The 18,314-nt window shown below is 52.3% G+C and overlaps 1 protein-coding gene across 3 annotated transcripts in view; it reads left to right on the top strand.

The window, feature by feature from the left end:
- The first annotated feature begins 508 nt into the window (after nucleotides 1-508).
- Nucleotides 509-18,314, top strand: part of ROBO3 (roundabout guidance receptor 3) — a 354,186-nt gene continuing 336,380 nt past the window's right edge. Inside the window, exons 1-2 of one of the 3 annotated variants that reach the window (XM_083163562.1) lie at nucleotides 509-588; nucleotides 17,342-17,545. In XM_083163562.1, coding sequence (XP_083019688.1) covers nucleotides 17,383-17,545 — 163 coding nt within the window. In that variant the 5' untranslated portion in view covers nucleotides 509-588; nucleotides 17,342-17,382. Of the gene's footprint in view, nucleotides 589-6,163; nucleotides 6,216-16,969; nucleotides 17,546-18,314 lie in introns of those variants that run through there. The other 2 variants (XM_083163561.1, XM_083163563.1) reach the window with 2 other exon arrangements.

Here is an 18,314-nt window from a genome sequence, read left to right as displayed (position 1 = left end):
CTTTTTCTAGGTCGACCCTGCTCTTCTTTCCTTTGTCTTCATCCTGTTCTGGGGCTTATTTGCTATTCTGCTCCCAACAGATTCAATCAAACAGAAAAAAACAATGCAATAAATAAAATAAAACCTCGGTGCAAAAAACAAAGCAAATAAATAATGCTGCTGCTGTTACATTGCATTTATGTGTCTCTGATGCTTGTTAACCCTTTCAGGTCCAACTTCTAGTCAGGATCAACAGCCCTAGCGCTGGTAGCAGATCCAAAGGTGAGTCACATAAACATCGTTCATCATTCAGTGTAGGCCATTCTGAATTAAAAAAAATAATTATTATTTACCAATTCATTAATTTAAACATTTAAACCAGACTGTTTGAATTGCAAAAAAATAAAATAATTTGGATGCAAAAGGTTAATAAAAGGACTGAACCCTCACCGGTGTCCTGGAGATCCTGCTGCATGGAGACGGTGTTGGATTGGGGCAGCTGCAGAGCACAGGTGCTTTAATTACCTCCTGCACCTGTATAGCTGGGAGGAAGCAGTGAACGTGCTGCAATGGTGAGGACAGGGGGGCTTCAGCACTGGTCGGCACCAGGTACTGTACTGTGTATACTCTATACCAATTAACATAAGATAAAAAGTTTTCAAGTGTTTTTATTCTGGTATTGTCGCTCTGTGATGGGAGCGATACTTTTAATTCCCAGATATTCGTTTAGACCTTATCTCATCTACACAAATAGTCATGAGACGGCAGCCTATTGTCACACTAGTTACCAGCTGATTCTCAGCCATTGGACCGATTTGTCCTTGGTATTGTCCTCGTCTTTCTGTACAAAGTTCTCCTGTTCTGCCATCATGTATCCCCATTCCTGAGCCTTAGGAGCTTATGTGTACTGCTAATCAAACAGAATAGTATTATCACAGTCTTAAGAACTGACACAACGGACACATCACATCCTCCTGTCCCCACTCTGTACATGGAGTCAGTGACAATATGGTCGTGTACAGAGGCAGAGGACATCATTAATGAGTGTACACACTGGACAATATGACAAGTGATATCACACAGACGGGACAAAAGTAGCATTATTGTTTGTAATATAATCCCTTAGTGCAGGCATTCCCAACCACGGTCCTCAAGGCACACCGACAGTGCAGGTTTTCGTGATATCCAGGCTTCAGCACAGATGGCTTAATCAGAATCACTCAGGTACTAATTAAGTCACCTGTGCTCAAGCCTGGATATCTACAAAACCTGCACTGTTGGTGTGCCTTGAGGACCGTGGTTGGGACTTAAAGGTGCATATGCACTATACCAGGGGTTTTCAAACTCGGTGAGGAGACCTGCAAAACATTCACTGTGTGAGGGTCCTGAGGACAGAGTTTGAGAACCTGTGCTCTATACTATCCACTCTGTGTACGAAATAGTTAATGTTATTGGGAGAGCTCCTGGGCAAATGATATAATGCATAACATATTATTATTTGCCTACCTGACCCTCTCCTTCAGGGAGAAAATGCTCTGTTCCTGGGTTTCCCTGGTAATGTATGATTGCCAGCACCTGTGGTGACACCTTTCTTATCAGTTACCTAGCTCCCCACAGGTGCTGGCAATCCTACATTATCCATACCTCCCAGCATGCCCCTCTCCAGGAGGACACAATGCTCTGTTCCTGGGCTTCCCTGGTAATGTATGATTGCCAGCACCTGTGGTGACACCTTTCTTATCAGTTACCTAGCTCCCCACAGGTGCTGGCAATCCTACATTATCCATACCTCCCAGCATGCCCCTCTCCAGGAGGACACAATGCTCTGTTCCTGGGCTTCCCTGGTAATGTATGATTGCCATCACCTGTGGTGACACCTTTCTTATTAGTTACCTAGCTCCCCACAGGTGCTGGCAATCCTACATTATCCATACCTCCCAGCATGCCCCTCTCCAGGAGGACACAATGCTCTGTTCCTGTGCTTCCCTGGTAATGTATGATTGCCAGCACCTGTGGGGACACCTTTCTTATCAGTTACCTAGCTCCCCACAGGTGCTGGCAATCATACATTACCAGGGAAGCCCAGGAACAGAGCATTGTGTCCTCCTGGAGAGGGGCATGCTGGGAGGTATGGATAAAGTATGATTGCCAGCACCTGTGGGGAGCTAGGTAACTGATAAGAAAGGTGTCACCACAGGTGCTGGCAATCCTACATTACCAGGGAAGCCCAGGAGCAGAGCATTGTGTCCTCCTGGAGAGGGGCATGCTGGGAGGTATGGATAATGTATGATTGCCAGCACCTGTGGGGAGCTAGGTAACTGATAAGAAAGGTGTCACCACAGGTGCTGGCAATCCTACATTACCAGGGAAGCCCAGGAGCAGAGCATTGTGTCCTCCTGGAGAGGGGCATGCTGGGAGGTATGGATAATGTAGGAGTACCAGCACCTGTGGGGAGCTAGGTAACTGATAAGAAAGGTGTCACCACAGGTGCTGGCAATCATACATTACCAGGGAAGCCCAGGAACAGAGCACTGTGTCCTCCTGGAGAGGGGCATGCTGGGAGGTATGGATAATGTATGATTGCCAGCACCTGTGGGGAGCTAGGTAACTGATAAGAAATGTGTCACCACAGGTGCTGGCAATCATACATTACCAGGAAAGCCCAGGAACAGAGCATTTTCTCCCTCATGGAGAGGGTCAGGTAGGCAAATATGATGCATACACACTGAACGATATTGTTCAGTGACATCACCCGGCCCCACCCTGAACAAGCAGATAAGCAGCCCATACACATCCCGATGCGGGCGTGCATTGTGGGCTGCAATAGCAGGGATCACATTGCATTGCATGTGCATGCGTTGTGCATGCAATGCGATGCAATTTGATGAAACCTAAGTACAAAAAGTATGTGCAAGCACATACTTTTTGTACTGTGCGATGAGGTGCGTGAGAGCGTGCACCTCAAAGCACACATCGGCTCAGCACGCTTAGCAGCGTGTATGGGCAGCATTATTGACAATACTAGGTGATTCATCGTGCCCTACGGGCGCTCTTCACACCGGCGTAAGGGCTGCGCCCCCTTAATTTGTGAACGTTTGTATTGTGAGACATATGGTTAGAATTGTATGTAAGATGCCCTGTATTGACACTTGAGTTATAGGTGAAATGTGTTAAATAGAGAGCATATGATGTGGAAGGGGGTGTGTATTGTTTTGTTTAATTAAAAAGCGGTTACAGAGTAAGATGTACATTGATAGTGTGGATGGTACAGTGACATTTGTGGGTGTGGGGGGGCTGTGTGTGTGCGTGTTGTTTAGGTGTGTGTGTGTGTGCAATAGTATAGTAGGGTGTTTTTGGGTCAGCGGCTCCCCACTGGTGGAGGTCACGACACAGGAAAACAAGAGACTGGGTAGTGATAGGGGTGTGTGGGCATAAGGGGGAACTAAAGAGGAGGGTGGGAGACACTGTGCAGCTTCTGCCAGTGGGTGGGGGTCCAGCGTGGCAGTACAGGAGTACAGTCAGTGTGTCCTCCTACTGGGTGGGAGTTAGGGTGCATGAGGGAAAGGAGGCTGGGATATGAGGCATGATAGGGGTTTGTGGGCAACACAGCATCAGCGACTCTCCAGTGGTGGAAGTTATGGTTCAGGAGAGCAGGAAGCTGGGTAGTGATAGGGGTGTGTGGGCATACTGGGGGGGGGGACGCGGTGGGCTGCCGCGAATCGCGGGAGGGGGTTGCCGCGAATCATGGGAGGTTACGGGGGGGGCGAATTGCGGGAGGGGTGTCACGGGTTGGGGGGGTGCCGCGAATTGCGGGGCGGGGTCGTGGGGGGGGGGGTGTGTGCCGTGAATCGTGGGGGGGCTTGCCGCAATCGCTGGAGGGGGGGTTGCGGCGGGGGGGGGGGGTGTGCCGTGAATCGCCACAAGAAAGAATCAACACAGAAAGGTCAACACATGTAAATGTTGACATAAGTGTGGCACTTCATTGGTGTCCATGTCGACACATGAGAATGAATATAAAAACATTCAAAAAATGGAAAATAAATCTTCAAAAACTTATGTCAACCTTTTTCATTGTCGACCATAGCCATGTCAATGTTTTGCTTGTGCAATCCTGGGGTTGCCGCGAATCGTGGGAGGGGGGGTCGCGTGTGTGTGTGTGTGGGGGGGGGGGTTGTGCCGCGAATTTGCCACAAGAAAAAATCAACACAGAAAGGTCAACACATGTAAATGTTGACATAAGTGTGGCACTTCATTGGTGTCCATGTCGACACATGAGAATGAATATGAAAACATTCAAAAATGGAAAATAAATCTTCAAAAACTCATGTCAACCTTTTTCAGTGTCGACCATAGCCATGTCAGTGTTTTGCGCTTGTGCAATCCTGGGTTTGCTGCAAATCGCAGGGGGGGGGGTGCCGCGAATCGTGTGTGTGTGTGTGTGTGTGTGTGTGTGGGGGGGGTGCGCGTGGGTTTCCACAAATCTTGGGGGGGGTGCCGCGGGGGGGGGTTCGTGTGTGCCGCGAATCGCGGGGGGTGCCAAGAATCGGGGAGGGGGGGTCACGGGGGGGGGGGCGGCCTTATGGGTGTTTTGCCGCGAATCGCAGGGGGGTTGGGGGAATTGCCGCGAATCGCGGGAAGGGGGGTTGCGGGGGGAGGTGCCGCGAATCGCGGGAGAGGGGGGCGTGGTGGGGTGTTTTGCCACGAATCGCGGGAGGGGGGGGGGGCGCGGGGGGGAGTGGGGCAGCCGCGAATCGCGGGAGGGGGGGTGCTCACCTGGTGGCTGTGGAGTAGGTTCCTGGGCAGCATGGGGAGGCAGAGGGTGTCTGGCACTGTGGGCTCACTGGGCTGGTTCTCTGTCATGTGAGTCAGAGGCTCCACCCAGCGTTACAGACACACTCACACACTTTGAGTGACAGATGTAGCCAAATATACAAGAGATAGTCAGAATTCAGATGACCTTGATAACAACCCGCGGGCGCGTGCATTGTTAACGATATAGTGCAGTGGTTCCCAACCCTGGTCCTCAAGTACCCACAACAGTGCACATTTTCCAGGTCTCCTCACAGAATCACAAGTGACATAATTAGCTCCACCTGTGATCTTTTAAAATATGTCAGTGAATAACGAGTGACCCTGCCGGGTGACCTGGAAAACGTGCACTGTTGGGGGTACTTGAGATACAGGGTTGGGAAACACTGTTATAGCGCGTATGCACAATATATCCTCATTTATCATACCAGTGTACATGCACCTTGTCACACAGCCATTGAAGCTTTGCTGATATTCTGTCAAATGAGGTCCAGTGCCACAGTGTTGTCACCATGTTGGAGTGAATGTTCAGGCTGTATCTGATGCTGTATCTGACACTGTATCTGACACTGTATCTGACGCAGCGCCCTCATCAAGGTCTGACTCAGGTGTGTGGGGTGATGACGGTACTTTGACATGTCACCTGGTGAATGACATCTGTCACCTCAGCCGTTTTCTGTATATAACAATGCGGAGAGATGCTATGTACATGATTCTGTCAGGCGGGGAAATGATTTTATTGCGTTGTACACTACAGACGTACTTTCTGCATAACATATTCCACCTCACACAACACAAGGCCATTGAAATGTAATTAAACAGGAGGCTCGGAGGGGTTTTGTCATATAACAGCGCTGTGTTGTGAAGTGCAGGAATAGGACGTGGAGATGATAAAAGGTAAAAGTCTACGCTAGCTGCAGACAAAGGCCCCAGACACATCTGTAAATGTTTATTCAGACGGAGGACGCTACAAAGGTAAGAGATTCAATTACGCCGTCTGTGATTGGAATCAGTCGTAGCCTGGGCAGGTGGCTGCGTCTTCCTACAGGGAGCAAAGTGGCCTCCGGTTAGCGCATCTGAGGAGCTGCAATATGCCTGTCACATTTATACGGGAACAAAGTCCCAGCGGGTCACGTTCTGGACCTGGGCACCTGGCCGTCCTCTGTTATTCCTTTACTCTTCTTTCCTTTGTCTTCTGCATCCTGTTCTGGGGCTTATTTGCTATTCTGCTCCCAATAGATTCAATCAAACAGAAAAAAAAATGCAATAAATAAAATAAAACCTCGGTGCAAAAAAACAAAACACAAAGCAAATAAATAAAGCTGCTGCTGCTACATTGCATTTATGTGTCTCTTATGCTTCTTAACCCTTTCAGGTCCAACTTCTAGTCAGGCTCAACAGCCCTAGCGCTGGTAGCAGATCCAAAGGTGAGTCACATAAACATCGTTCATCATTCAGTGTAGGCCAGACTGTTAGAATTGCAAAAGAAAAAAAAATTGTACTACAAAAGGTTAATAAAAGGACTGAACCCTCACCGGTGTCCCTGGAGATCCTGTTGCATAGAGGCGGTGTTGGATTTAGGGACCCACCCCAAGGGCAACCCAGCCACACCAACCCAAGGGGAGCCACCCCAAGGCGACTCAGCCACACCAACCCAAGGGGAGCCACCCCAAGGCAACTCAGCCACACCAACCCAAGGGGAGCCACTCCAAGGCAACTCAGCCACACCAACCCAAGGGGAGCCACTCCAAGGCAACTCAGCCACACCAACCCAAGGGGAGCCACTCCAAGGGCAACCAGCCAAACCAACCCGTGGGGAGCCACCCCAAGGCAACTTAGCCAAACCAACCCAAGGGGAGCCATCCCAATGCAACTCAGCCACACCACCAAGGGGAGCCACTCCAAAGCAACTCAGCCACACCAACCCAAGGGGAGCCACTCCAAGGCAACCCAGCCACACCAACCCAAGGGGAGCCACCCAAGGCGACTCAGCCACACCAACCCAAGGGGAGCCACCCCCAAGGCAACTCAGCCACACCAACCCAAGGGGAGCCACTCCAAGGCAACTCAGCCACACCAACCCGAGGGGAGCCACTCCAAGGGCAACCCAGCCAAACCAACCCGAGGGGAGCCACCCCAAGGCAACTTAGCCAAACCCAACCCAAGGGGAGCCATCCCAATGCAACTCAGCCACACCAACCCAAGGGGAGCCACTCCAAAGCAACTCAGCCACACCAACCCAAGGGGAGCCACTCCAAGGCAACTCAGCCACACCAACCCAAGGGGAGCCACTCCAAGGGCAACCCAGCCAAACCAACCCGAGGGGAGCCACCCCAAGGCCAACTTAGCCAAACCAACCCGAGGGGAGCCACCCCAAGGCAACCCAGCCAATCCAACCCGAGGGAGCCACCCCAAGGCAACCAGCCACACCAACCAGAGGGGAGCAACCCAGCCAAACCAACCCGAGGGGAGCCACCCCAAGGCAACTCAGCCACACCAACCCGAGGGGAGGCACCCCAGCCACACCAACCCGAGGTGAGCCACCCCAAGGCAACTCGGCCAAACCAACCCAAGGGGAGCCACTCCAAGGCAACTCAGCCACACCAACCCAAAGGGAACAACTCCAAAGCAACTCAGCCATACCAACCCGAGGGAAGCCACCCATGGGCAACCCAGCCAAACCAACCCGAGGGGAGCACCCCAAGGCAACTTAGCCAAACCAACCCGAGGGGAGCCACCCCAAGGCAACCCAGCCACTCCAACCCGAGGGGAGCCACCCCAAGGCAACCCAGCCACACCAACCAGAGGGGAGCAACCCAAGGGCAACCCAGCCAAACCAACCCAAGGGGAGCCACCCCAAGGCAACTCACCCAAACCAACCCGAGGGGAGCCACCCCAAGGCAACCCAGCCACACCAACCAGAGGGGAGCAACCCAGCCAAACCAACCCGAGAGGAGCCACCCCAAGGCAACTCAGCCACACCAACCCGAGGGGAGGCACCCCAGCCACACCAACCCGAGGTGAGCCACCCCAAGGCAACTCTGCCATACCAACCCGAGGGGGGCCCCCCAAGGCAACTCTGCCATACCAACCCGAGCGGAGCCACTCCAAAGCAACTCAGCCACACCAACCCAAGGGGAGCCACTCCAAGGCAACTCAGCCACACCAACCCAAGGGGAGCCACTCCAAGGGCAACCCAGCCAAACCAACCCGAGGGGAGCCACCCCAAGGCAACTTAGCCAAACCAACCCGAGGGGAGCCACCCCAAGGCAACCCAGCCAATCCAACCCGAGGGGAGCCACCCCAAGGCAACCCAGCCACAACAACCAGAGGGGAGCAACCCAGCCAAACCAACCCGAGGGGAGCCACCCCAAGGCAACTCAGCCACACCAACCCGAGGGGAGGCACCCCAGCCACACCAACCCGAGGTGAGCCACCCCAAGGCAACTCAGTCACACTAACCTGAGGGGAGCCACCCCAAGGCAACTCGGCCAAACCAACCAGAGGGGAGCCACTCCAAGGCAACTCAGCCACACCAACCCAAAGGGAACAACTCCAAAGCAACTCAGCCATACCAACCCGAGGGAAGCCACCCATGGGCAACCCAGCCAAACCAACCCGAGGGGAGCCACCCCAAGGCAACTTAGCCAAACCAACCCGAGGGGAGCCACCCTAAGGCAACCCAGCCACTCCAACCTGAGGGGAGCCACGCCAAGGCAACCCAGCCACACCAACCAGAGGGGAGCAACCCAAGGGCAACCCACCCAAACCAACCCGAGGGGAGCCACCCCAAGTCACCCCAGCCACACCAACCCGAGGGGAGGCACCCCAGCCACACCAACCCGAGGTGAGCCACCCCAAGGCAACTCAGTCACACTAACCTGAGGGGAGCCACCCCAAGGCAACTCGGCCAAACCAACCCGAGGGGAGCCACCCCAAGGCAACTCGGCCAAACCAACCCGAGGGGAGCCACCCTAAGGCAACTCTGCCATACCAACCCGAGGGGAGCCACTCCAAGGCAACTCAGCCACACCAACCGAGGGGAGCCACCCCAAGGCAACTCAGCCACACCAACCCGAGGGGAGCCACCCCAAGACAACTCAGCTACACCAACCTGAGGGGAGCCACTCCAAGTCATCCCAGATACCAACCCGAGGGGAGCCACCCCAAGTCATCCCAGATACCAACCCGAGGGGAGCCACCCCAAAGGAACTCAGCCAAACCAACCCGAGGGGAGCCACCCCAAGGCAACTCGGCCAAACCAACCCGAGCGGAGCCACCCCAAGGCAACTCAGCAACACCAACCCGAGGGGAGCTACCTCAAGGCATCTCAGCCACACCAACCCGAGGGAAGCCGCACCCCAAATATCCCTAAAACTGTCAAATTGTGTACATTTTCAGGTCTTAACTTCATTGTGCCTTCAGGTTGCAGTTGGTGGATACCAGGGACCAAACTGGTAAAAAATGTTCTGGGCAGGTGCTACTCTAGGTTGAAGGAGTCCCAAACTTTAGGTGTACTGTGTACACAATATTAAATTATGGGAGTGGGGGGGGATCACAGCCCCGCTTAGTGTCAGTGATCCCAGATGCAGTCCATGAGACACTGGCTTCGCTGTGACTGGCAGTGACTTTTGGAAGTCTTACCAGCCAGTCACCTGCTGTAAGGATGTACCATTGGAAGATATTCCCTCCCTCCAGGACTAACAATCCAGGCTGTGCTAAGCAAAGAGATCACTGTCTGTAGGATGCCACTCAATGCCCTACTGCCCAGCCCAATCTGGCTTCTGTGGGCTGCAGTTGGTGCAGGGTTCTGCACATTCAAGGTGCACCGCTTCTGCGGTTTGAATAGCAGCAGCCCCCTACTTAGCCGCACCCTGCTTATAATATGTTACTTTTCTAAATGGACACTCAATAATGGGTCACTGTACCCGTGTTTATCTACTTTATTATGTGTGTATCTAACCCAGGGCTGGGCAACACCGGCCCTCCAGATGTTAATGAACTACACATCCCAGGATGCTTTGCATTAGTTTTGCTATGTGGCCATGCTGAAACTGATGCAAGGCATGCTGGGATGTGTAGTTCATCAACATCTGGAGGGCCGGTGTTGCTCAGTCCTGATCTAACCATACACTAGCATACCTCCCAACATGCTCCTCTCCAGGAGGGACACAATACTCTGCTCCTGCACTTCACTCATAATGTATGATTGCCAGCACCTGTTTCACACAGGTTAATTGATAAGAAAGATGCTTCAACACAGGTAATGGCAATCTTAAATTAAGGAAAAGCCCAGAAACAGAGCAATGTGTCCCTCCTGGAGAGGGTCATGTTGGAAAGTTTGCACTAGTGCGTTTTGGGCACTTTTCATCCGATTGCAACAGATCGGGATGAGAAATTGGATGAAAAGTGTAAAATCGCATGTGCAGTCCTGTAAGGGCTGCATCATTGGTTTATTGGGACCTGCTGGGATCGCATACAAAACATCATATGCAAAAAGACTACATACAAAGTATCATATGCGATCCTGGCGCCCGGGAAGCTGCCATGTGCGGTTACAGCGGGATCACATGTGACTTCTCCCCTCAGAGAGGTGGCATAGTGTGTGGGGGCCGTATGAGTGACTTATGTATTATAATGCATATAAATGAAATCTAGTACTGTATAACATTCCCCAGTCTAAGCCTATGGCCTGGAAATAACTATAGCTCCCACTTGGAGTAAAGGTAGCACCTGCCACTCAGAAGCACTTTCCACACAAACATAATTACACCAAAGCCCTAATTAGCATGTTTACAAGCCCCCTCTTACTGTTATCACCGCACTGAATGTTTACATGTAATTACAATTACTCCACCTTAATGAACATTATCTCAGAAGCAGAACAGTTGTGTTACATGGAGGATTATTATACAGAGATAACCGTGACACCGCACTTTATGGATGGGGCTTTTCCCTTTAAAGCCTTGTACCATAATCTTCATACAACCAAACGTCCAGATTTCTGTAGCTATAATGAAATGGGAGAGGTACTGTATATAAATCAGGGTTTTGGGAGAATCAAGGCTGGTACCTTATTAGTTAATGTTTCGGTTAAAAAAAGGGGTTATATTGCAACCATGGTTTTGCCTGAGTCTAGAACCCTGCACCCCTGGCAAATCAGGTAGCCCTTTATTTACTTTCTTACTGATTTTAGATTGCGGTACTTGTTTCCTTGCAGGGCGCCCACTATACAAATAGCTTAGTGTGCTATTCTGTGTAGGAAAATCGCAAAATGCGATGCAAAGTCCATGTTAACTGTACAGGAGTGCTTATACAATGAAATATCGCATAGGATCGCATGGCACCAAATGCGTTGCAATATTTTATTGTACAAGCACCCATGCCATGAGATGTGATGGGTGCTTACAATGAGATGTGATGGGTGCTTACAATGAGATGTGATGTGATGTGTGCATAGTATGTGATGTGATTGGTGCTTACAATTGTAAGCACCTACGCCATTGTTTAGCGTCAATCCCAGTATCCATGCCACCCCGAAGTGTGGCGAGCGCAGCGGAATGCGTCCTCCGACCTTTTCATACCCCCACTATCCACGTTGGCGTGGAGTTGATTTCAGATAGTGTGGCGAGCCACCGAGCCCGATGCGTGGCGAGCGGACGCGGAATACATGTAAAGTAATCCACATGTAAAGGAGGGAGTGAAATCCCATCACATCGCGATGCGATTTCACTACATTTGTGTATGTAAGAAATCTGGGCACCCTGCTAGGAAACAAGTACCTAGATTGCAATTTTAATCACTGTGATGAGATGCTGCATTAATGCCACCAATGCACCTGGGGTGGAATGGACAGGGGAGATGGCGGTATGGATGGGGGAGCAAGAGGCCAGGACAGGGGAGATGGCGGTATGGATGGGGGAGCGAGGGGCCAGGACAGGGGAGATGGCGGTATGGATGGGGGAGCGAGGGGCTGGGACAAGGGAGATGGCGGTATGGATGGGGGAGCGAGGGGCTGGGACAAGGGAGATGGCGGTATGGACGGGGGAGCGAGGGGCCGGGACAGGGGAGATGGCGGTATGGATGGGGGAGCGAGGGGCCAGGACAGGGGAGATGGCGGTATGGACGGGGGAGCGAGGGGCCAGGACAGGGGAGATGGCGGTATGGATGGGGGAGCGAGGGGCCGGGACAGGGGAGATGGCGGTATGGATGGGGGAGCGAGGGGCCGGGACAGGCGAGATGGCGGTATGGACGGGGGAGCGAGGGGCCAGGACAGGGGAGATGGCGGTATGGATGGGGGAGCGAGGGGCCGGGACAGGCGAGATGGCGGTATGGACGGGGGAGCGAGGGGCCAGGACAGGGGAGATGGCAGTATGGGAAGGGGAAGCGAGGGGCAGGGGAGATGGTGGTATGGATGGGGGGAGCGAGGGGCAGGGGAGATGACGGTATGGATGGGGGGAGCGAGGGGCAGGGGAGATGGCGGTTTGGACGGGGGAGAGAGGGGCAGGGGAGATGACGGTATGGACGGAGGAGAGAGGGGCAGGGGAGATGGCGGTATGGATGGGGGGAGCGAGGGGCAGGGGAGATGACGGTAGTGACAGGGGAGAGAGGGGTAGGGGAGATGGCGGTATGGACAGGGGAGCGAGGGGCCGGGGAGATGGCGGTATGGATGGGGGAGCGAGGGGCCGGGGAGATGGCAGTATGGGAAGGGGAAGCGAGGGGCAGGGGAGATGGTGGTATGGATGGGGGGAGCGAGGGGCAGGGGAGATGACGGTATGGATGGGGGGAGCGAGGGGCCGGGGAGATGGCGGTATGGATGGGGGAGCGAGGGGCCAGGACAGGGGAGATGGCAGTATGGGAAGGGGAAGCGAGGGGCAGGGGAGATGGTGGTATGGATGGGGGGAGCGAGGGGCAGGGGAGATGACGGTATGGACGGAGGAGAGAGGGGCAGGGGAGATGGCGGTATGGACAGGGGAGCGAGGGGCCGGGGAGATGGCGGTATGGATGGGGGAGCGAGGGGCCGGGGCCGGGGAGATGGCGGTATGGATGGGGGAGCGAGGGGCCGGGGCAGGGGAGATGGCGGTATGGACGGGGGAGAGAGGGGCAGGGGAGATGGCGGTATGGACGGGGGAGAGAGGGGCAGGGGAGATGGCGGTATGGAACTGAGGCTACTGTATTGTAGCACTTCGGGTAGAGATCAGAGAAGCAGACGCCCAGCACTAGAAGATTCTCACGTGACCCAGCATGCCGGAAGGGGGCAGCAAGATGTGCTGTATGAGGCCACATCTGTATATCCAATGAATTAATAGCACAATAGCAATGTATGTTTGTGTCAAACATCCATTTGCAGCCAGTGCGTGTGAACACACGCTGCATATGGGTTGCGGCCATCCCACCGTTCGCAAGGCGGGGTTTGATGGACTCGCAAGGCTGCGGAGTTCAGCCAGAATATCCCCTCAGGTGCATCTGTGGACCCCACCATCAGTCACACCATTGGAAATGAATGAGCATCTGTGTCCCTGAACACTTCTCGCCCACTCCTTGTCCATAAGAGGGAACGTCTGAGTGCCCGTTTAGCAACCTCCCACGACCTCTCTGATACCACGTGCAGCGCCTCTGTGTGTGCGTGTGCCATACCACTTGTTATGTTTTTATGCACACGGGCAGTCGCTTGACACTCTAAACATCAGCATTGTGTGTGTGACATTAAATCAGGCCGTGCATGTCCATAAATAAGTATTTTTCTTTCTTTTATCTCTTTTTTGTGGAGTGTTTCTGTAGCCTCACCCTCTGTGGGTATATATCTCCCTGTATACAAGGATTCGGGACCCCGTACTCTCCGTCCTAGTTCTGGCCTGTGCTTCAGCGTCCTACGTTAATGGTGCAGCAGAAACACACGTGGACTGATTCTGAAGAGTAATTGCTTTAAAGGCATTGCAGTGTTTCTGAGTAATTACCCCCAGACTCCAGCACAATTCCAGCTGTCTCAGCCCCTGACTCTTATTGAGTTTGGGTTTCTGTGTCAGACACTAGATTGCCCTCAGATCATCCTGTACTTTAGATCCCTGTAATGACGCTGTTTTGTATGCAAAGACATGAGAGCAGGCTTTATCCTCCTCCAGCTCGCCGCTCCATCACTGCAATGTATCACCGCCAAGAGCAGGCTCTAAGAAAGACATCTTTTTTGTCTCTGCTTTCACGTTCCATGAGAACCTCTACGTTTCAGGGCGGTATTACGCCATCCTGCCGCATTAACAACACGGTAGCTGGCGAAGTCCCCCCGAGGACCCCCACACAAAGGTATATCACCAGCGCTGGGGGCACTGTGAACTGAGGGCACTACATCCAATACATCTCCCTAACTACTCCTCACCATGGTTGCCTACCCTTGTGGTGTAGCCGGGAAGGTGGGCACATCTTCCACATCCCCCGGAGCCGCTGAAACAATTTCCGGAATTCACAGCTCTTTTGGGAATTGCCTCATTTTGCATTATTTTAGCCCTGCTCCCTTTTTGCGGACCCATGAATTGTGGTTGTATGGAATGGAGGTGGGGCTTGGTGGCGTCACCCTCCTCGCCAACCCCTGACCTGCAACATTTGGTCTCCCAGAGAGGCACAATTAAAAGTTGGCAACCATGCTCCTCACCACAATAAGGTGAAGTACCGCCAGTGACCACTAGAGGCCACTCCAAATTACTCCTTTGTGTGATAAAATATGCCATAACAGAAAGTGAAAGCTATTTTTGCAGGGACACTGATCTGTTTCAAACTTGCTGGCTACGGAGAGTGGGAGCTGTAAAGACAGAGAGGTAGGAGCAGATATGGACTGGGGTGGGGTGGAGAGTTTGTGGGCTAAAAACTTTCACAGCTCAAAGTGAAAGCAGGGGGGTGCTGTGGGTACAGTTGTCCTGGGCCCCGGCCTCTGGAAGGGCCTGGACAGCTCAATCAGAGCGGCTGCCGGTACACAAGCTCTGATTGGCTCACCAGTCGGTGCTGCATTTTAATTGGCTGCATGCGTCCTGCATTGAAGGGACCTGCTGCGTTCAGCAGGAGGCGATAAGGGAGCAGGAGTCTGGTGGTAATAGAAAGAAGGGGGAAGATGGGGGAGATGGAGGGGCCCGTACTGGAAATCAGTCCCAGGCCCCAAAATTCCTAGTGGCAGCCCTGAGTGTAAGTAAGTTTTTATATAGCGCACTTTCTCCAACAGGACTCAGTTTGCAGACGCCATCATTCTGACGGGCTTGTAACCAGTACAATATATCTGTGGTGCTGGTATTAATAACATCGCAGGGACGTTATACATACAATATATTGGTAGCGACATGCAGACGATGGTTGCCCTGGGTCCAGGGGATGGGGCCGTGCTGTAGTGCATAGTGCCAGTGTCTACTAGGTATGTTTCTGTCTCCGGGGACATTGCATGGTGGCCATGTGATATTTGCAGCTGGGATTTATACTAACGATGGGATGTTTCCCATAGCAACCAACCAGATTCTACTTCTTATTTATTTAGTACCTGCTAGAAGATAATAGGGTACTTGTGGAGTATCACGGCTCCCATCGTATGGCATCGTATGCCATATGTAGTGGCATACGATGCGATGCGATGTTTTACCGATTTTTGAGCATTTTTGCTCAAAAATCGTATGCCATCGCATGGCATCGTATGCCATATGTAGTGTCATACGATGTCATACGATGCGATACGATGTTTTACCGATTTTTGAGCAAAAATGGTCAAAAATCGGTAAAACATCGCATAACATCGTATGCCATATGTAGTGGCATACGATGTCAAACGATGCGATACGATGTTTTACCGATTTTTGACCATTTTTGCTCAAAAATCGTATGCGATCGCATCGGATGCCATGCGATGCGATGGCACCCGATTTTGGACTGAAATGCATCAGAATGCATTGAAATGTGTATTAAAGTAGTGAAATGCCCCCAAATGCCATTTTTCATAGTGCACCACCCCCACGATCAACGTCAACCCGAAGCGTGGCGAGCGCAGCGAGCCCGCGAGGGGCGGCGGTACGCGTCCTACGACCTTTTCATACCCCCACTATCCACGTCGGCGTGGAGTTGAGAATAGAATAGTGTGGCGCAGCGGCATTCGATGCCATTCGATGTTTTACCGATTTTTGACCATTTTTGCTCAAAAATCGGTAAAACATCGTATCGCATCGTATGACATCGTATGCCACTACATATGGCATACGATGTTATGCGATGGCATACGATTTTTGAGCAAAAATAGTCAAAAATCGGTAAAGCATCGCATCGTATGCCATCGTATGCCACATGCGATTTTTAGCATACGATCTGCATACGATGCAGGTCGTGGGAGCCGTGATACTCCACAAGTACCGATAATAGATAGAATCAGTTTTGTTGTTATCGGCAACATCCCATCTCAGTATAGATGCGCTAGTGCCTGGTGCTCCCACAAACCGTAACCCGGCCCTGTTCTGCGGACTATACGGAGCGCTCCGCACGTGGTTCACCCAGCCAGTAACGCCGGCCTGGAAATAATGGCTCCGCGTATTTCTCCTATCCACCAGATTAATTAGCAGACATTGAGGATTAAAGTCACACTTCATTACCTGATTCATATTCTGGGCAAATATCGGGAAACAAAGAAAAATAAAATAATACATTGTAAAACGAGAAGATTTCCTGTATGAATATTCAGCAGTCGCCCGTGTCCTGCGCTCGCTATTCCCATTATGTCATCAAAGGGAAGTGGGAACTTTGTGGCTGATATGGAGAGGAGAGAGGGGGGCATGGAGGAGGCTCTGCGTGAGGAGCACTTTGTAATTTGGGGGGTGCACCGCCATGTCCTTGTGGAGTGCTGAGTTTATCCTGTGCATGCAGATAGCTGCAGATGCTGGAAGAGGGGAAGTTTCTCTGCTCTGCAGCTCCTCATCCTCTCATTAATATTACTCTGCTGGGGAGCAGGAGAACTGAGTGCTGGGCTGCCAGGGGTAGGACCCCCCCCTGGGGAGTGTTATTAATCCAATAATTAAACATTTATTGGTCCCAGCACCTGGTTTCTGCCTTTCCTGGCATTTCCCCAGGGGACCTGCCATCACAGCAGCATTGGAAGAAGCCAGGAGGACACGAGGAGGGAGGGAGGGAGGAGTGAGGGGGTCTGAGGCTGGAGCTCAGCTCTCACACAGACATCTGAAGTTATTCTGCAGGATTCCTGACAGATGCCTGGACATGCTGATACCCTGCCGGATAACGGGGACCCCTTCTCACATAGCTGCTAGACATTGGGGGGCTCTCCTCTGTATAGGATTCCCACCCATCTCTTCTGCCTAGGCATTGAAGGAAAAACGGGGGGCTCTGTTTCTTCCTCCTTCCCTCACCCCCCAACCTTGGGGGTCCTCTCATCTGCACACCTCCTTCTCAAAAGTGGGGTTCTGTCCTGTACCTTCTGCTTCCAGATTTGCGGCTGTCTCTTTTCCTTACTTTCTTCCAAAAAGAAGGGGTGCTCTCCTGTAGCCTTTGCTGCCAGTAAAGGGGTGCTCTTGTCTCCCCACAGGTTGATGAAAAAGGGGTACGCCCCTACTGCTCCCCGTCAGCATGCTGCGCTACCTCCTGAAGACCCTTCTGCAGATGAACCTTTTTGCAGACTCTATTCCTGGAGAGAATTCCAATTCCACAGACTTATTCTACCAGTTTAACTCCTCGTTCCCTGGCTTCAATGGCAGTCTGTTCGATTTCAGCAACCTGACCAGCTTCAATGGTAAGAGACATTTATTCCCCCTATGTACAGTATGTGGGGGGACCTGTGCTGGTGGACAGGTGTGGGGGGACCGATCACAGCCTAGTGTGCTCCTGTTACAGTACCCCAGCTTTAGTTTTATTGGACTGTATAAATGTGAGTTACCATTTGTATTAGAGGATTACCTCCAAATGTGAGGATCTTTTATGCTATATCAGTGATATACTTAATGATATGAGGTTTCCCTTCTCTGCTGATGTATACTCATGTACTGTTATATCTGTGTTATACATGTGTTATACATGTACTGTTATATCTGAGCAATCATCAGATCAGTGTAAACTGGGTACTGACTGATGCACCTGACAGGAGGACCAGGGCACTGACTGATACACATAAGGGGACCAGGGCACTGACTGATGCACCTGCACCTTGCGGGAGGACCAGGGCACTCATTGATAATTGACCAGGGCACTGACTGATGCACCTGACAGGAGGACCAGGGTACTGACTGATGCACCTGACAGGAGGACCAGGGCACTGACTGATACACATAAGGGGACCAGGGCACTGACTGATGCACCTGACAGGAGGACCAGGGCACTGACTGATACACATAAGGGGACCAGGGTACTGACTGATGCACCTGACAGGAGGACCAGGGTACAGACTGATACACATAAGGGGACCAGGGCACTGACTGATGCACCTGCACCTTGCGGGAGGACCAGGGCACTCATTGATAATTGACCAGGGCACTGACTGGTGCACCTGGCGGGAGGACCAGGAC

This window comes from Crinia signifera, chromosome 19 (genome assembly GCF_055691185.1).
Source record: "Crinia signifera chromosome 19, ASM5569118v1, whole genome shotgun sequence".
In the NCBI taxonomy this organism is placed as follows: domain Eukaryota; kingdom Metazoa; phylum Chordata; class Amphibia; order Anura; family Myobatrachidae; genus Crinia; species Crinia signifera.
Note: the sequence above shows the minus strand (reverse complement) of the source record. Positions and strands in the feature narration are given on the sequence as shown.